Here is a 3,991-nt window from a genome sequence, read left to right as displayed (position 1 = left end):
GAAAGATACAACTCTGATGCATATCACCTTTCTTGGTTTAAATTTCCCCCGTGTCCCATTCAAACAACTTCCTCTTTGTCTATGCAAAGGTTTCACAGGAACGCAATTATGTTCTAGAAGTTCCATTCTTCAAAGCGTTATTTACAGTTTGTTAAGACTCAGTCAAATGTCTTTCAGTCAATAAAACACAAGTAAACAGCTTTCTGGTATTCTCTGCTTTCAGTCAAGATTCATCTGACTTGAGCCATGATATTCGTATTCTACAGCATCTTCTGTATCCAGCTTGAATTTCTAGTAGTTCCCTACTAGTACCCTGATTTCTAAATTATCTTCAGCAAAATTTTATTTGCATCTGATATAAATAATATTGTTGGATAAGTTCCATATTCTGTTAGGTCATTTTTCTCTGGAATGGGTGCAAAGAAGGCCTGCTTCCAGTCAGCTGGCCAGGTAGCTGTTTTCCAAATGTCTTCGTATAAGGAGAGTGAATGTGAGTGCATAAGCAAATGTGGTGAAGAAAGCTGATGGTGCCCAGCTATCAAAAGATATAGTGTCTGGGGTCGAAGGTAAACAAGTGGCCATCTAGCTCAGGAGCAGCAAAGCCCACATGGAAGAAGCACACCAGTCTGTGTGATCATGAGGTGTCGAAGGGATCAGGTATGAGGCATCATCAGAACAAAAAAATCTTACCATAGTGAAGGAGGCAGGGAGTACAGAGTGGAGACCCAAAGCCTGTCTGTAGGCAATTGGACACCCCCTTATGGAAGGGTCTTAGGGAGGAGACGAGCCAGTCAGGGTGCGATGTAGCAACGATGAAACATACAACTTTCCTCTAGTTCCTAAATGCTTCCTCCCCACCAACTACCATGATCCCAATTCTACCTTACAAATCTGGCTAGAGCAGAGGATGTACACTGGTACAGATAGGAACTGGAAACAGGGAATCCAGGGCGGATGATCCCTTCAGGACCAGTGGTGTGAGTGGCGATACTGGGAGCGTAGAGGAAGAGTGGGTTGGAAAGGGAGAACCGATTACATGGATCTACATGTGACCTCCTCCCTGTGGGACAACAGAAAAGTGGGTGAAGGGAGACATCGGACAGGGCAAGATATGACAAAATTAAATTATCAAGGGTTCATTAGGGAGGGGGGAGCGGGGAAGGCGGGGAACAAAAGAGGACCTGATGCCAGGGGCTTAAGTAGAGAGCAAATGTTTTGAGAATGATGAGGGCAATGAATGTACAAATATGCTTTACACAACTGATGTATGTATGGATTGTGATGAGTTGTATGGATCCCCTAATAAAATGATAAAAAAAAAAGAGGACTGAAAAATAGAGCCTTCTTTTTTGAATAAAGTCTCATGGAGGGGCTATCAAATCCCACATTCTCTCCAACAAAAACAGAACCAGGCAGTATTCACAAGTAGCAAAACTGACTGAATAATGCCCCCTCAATCCCTTTGGGCCTCTCAGAGAGGTGCTTCAAACCAAGGGGAAAATCGTAAAAGGCAGTAAGTTGGAAGGAGTGAGCAGAAAGAATATTACAATACAGGAACAGGTAACAGACATTGAAAACATAAAGCTTAGCATTAAAACTACATGTTTTTTTCTCCCTAAATCTCAGATTAGGAAACATGACGATACATGACATGAGTCAAGGTAACAACTGTGGTGTGGGAAAGTTCCAATTCCCAGGGGTGTTCAACACTCGACAGAAACTGCCCTTCCTCAGAGTGCTCTGCTCCCCATTGTCCTGGAGAGGGCGCTGTGCTTACGAACAGGAAGAGCAGAAGTGCAATGAGAGCTGCCCCGCGCCATTACACCACCTCTACTCTGGAAAACACGGCAAGTAACCGGCGGCTCGTAAATGCCTAGCCCTTATTTCTTCAAAACCAGCTAGATTATAGGGAGGGGGGGGGGGGGAGGCAAAATTTATATTTTCCTAAACACACGCACATAAATGATAACTCTAACTTAACACCGTGAAGTTAGGGAAAGATTACTTTTTAATCAGCTGTGAATTCCTACTTTCCATCTCTTCCATTGCTCCCAACACCGCCAGGGCTTGCTGGCTGGTCAGCTCCTCGGACATCAATAAGACGGTTGAAGTAAGTCTAAAAGCAAAGAAAAATACTTATTTACTGAAGACCTGATGATTGATTCACTTGTTAAAAAATAACTTGTTTGGGCAGAAAATAATAATGTAAATAAAAACTAAATCCTGTATGCGATTTCAATTTTCTCATATTGAGATATTTCACAAATAAGATATAAAATTGCTTTCTTCACAGGAATTAAGGGCTCAATGTAACGTAAGATGAAAACGTTTGTTTCCTTTTCTCAGATAAAACGTTTTCATAAAGGACTTAACGCAAAGTTCCAGTATTTATAAAATAGTTATATAACGAAATTATTCAATACTAAAGAACTAAAGAGCAAAGGATTAATATTCTAAAGAATATTCTAAGTTTGAAGATGAAATAAGCACTGAGCTGTAATCCAATGTGCTTATTTTCCCTGCCTACCAGAAATTTGTACAATGAACACAATACATGGGAAATGTAAATAAACAGCCCATTCTGAAACCATCCAAAGTGGTTCAATAATAAAAGGAGTAAACTGGGTCCTTTCAGATAACTGAGGAAACGGGATCAAAACATGAGATCTGAGGCTAGCAGGATAAAATTCTTGTTTCTACTCCTCCCGGATGGCACCACACAAACCTAGCCACCCAGTGTGTTCTTCATCGAAGGCTTCAAACCCAGCTTTGCCCAGGGCTTTTACAGCCCTTGGTCCTCCAATCCGCTCTACCTTCGCTGCCCACAGAGACCCTGGAGAGTTTCCGAGAGCGTCAATCTCGGTGGAAGTAGAGGCAGGTGGCTTCGAACTGCTGACCTGCAGGGAGAAGCCTAATCCACTATGCCCAGGGCTCCTTTTCCGGAGCATACCAATTGCCACGAGCCCAATCCAGCTCCCAGCGACCCCACATAAGTCAGAGGGAAACTGCGGTCCAACGGGTTTTCAAAGGCTGGGATCTCTCAGAAACTGCGGGCTAGGGCTTTCCTGCGTGAACGGGAATCACGCCTGCTTGCCTGCTTACCTGCTCGCACCACCTAGGGACTCCATTAGAATATAACAATTGATTTAAGAGCTGACATGCAAATTAAATCAGAAAGAATCAGGGAGGCGCGCTTAAGAGTTCTGCTCCTTTACACAGTTTGGTGGGGTGATTTTGTGTTTTCTTAAACTTCAAGGAGAACCAACCATAGAGCCATAGAGCCCTAATAAAAAAGTATGTTTAGGCGAACTTACTGTTCTCTTTCTTCAGGTCCTGCCCAGGGTCCCAGCACAACAAATAATTTTACAAAGCTGGCCTGGTCATCACACAGAGGAATCATTTCCGTCAGCTTCTTTTTAGCCATCTGCATAAATTCAAGACTATGAAACTGTAGAGACTGGTACAGCTCATTTATTTTACTGATAGAATCCAAATCAAGGTCGTGCACGTTGCTTAAAAACACTTTATTACACTTTTCTAAGAGCGGCTGATGGTTATATTTAACATTCCGAAGAAACTGTAGTATTCTCCTTGCAATGTTGACCTGGGAAGAATCTAGGGTGTCTATCAGGAGCTCTGTTTTGTTTATTAATCTTTCTTGAAAATGCCGTGAGATTAAAGAAGATGTGCTGACCATCACAACAGACAAGGCCCTAAGAAAAAGAAACATACATTTTCACATTACTGTGGAGTCATCACCAAAAGGGAAATTAAATGATCATCTATAGAGAGGAATTAGCAAAAATAGAACAGGTTCTATAACAGGAAGTTTTTCTAAAAAATACAAGTGGGACCTGAAATTAAATGATGTACAAATTTAGACATTTTAGCCAGAAAGCACTGATATGCAATTTTTTTAAAAAAATCATTTTCTTGTGGGCTCATACAACTCTTATCGCAATCCATACATCCATCCATTGTGTCAAGCATA

General features: G+C 41.8%; 1 protein-coding gene across 1 annotated transcript; it reads right to left on the bottom strand.

Moving 5' to 3' along the window:
* Positions 1-2,005: 2,005 nt before the first annotated feature.
* Positions 2,006-3,767, bottom strand: LOC123522035 (FAST kinase domain-containing protein 1, mitochondrial-like; the record flags this gene model as incomplete). Its single annotated transcript, XM_045293048.1, has 2 exons — positions 3,315-3,767; positions 2,006-2,116 (listed from the first exon to the last, which is right to left on the bottom strand). Coding segments are annotated over exons 1-2 (527 nt in total), but the record flags the coding sequence as incomplete, so codon positions are not given.
* Positions 3,768-3,991: the final 224 nt, after the last annotated feature.

The sequence above is a fragment of the Echinops telfairi genome, unplaced genomic scaffold (genome assembly GCF_000313985.2).
Source record: "Echinops telfairi isolate 266 unplaced genomic scaffold, ASM31398v2 ScPeMD7_1054;HRSCAF=1520, whole genome shotgun sequence".
In the NCBI taxonomy this organism is placed as follows: Eukaryota; Metazoa; Chordata; class Mammalia; order Afrosoricida; family Tenrecidae; genus Echinops; species Echinops telfairi.
The sequence above is the reverse complement of the archived record's forward strand: the minus strand, read 5'-3'. Positions and strand labels throughout refer to the sequence as shown.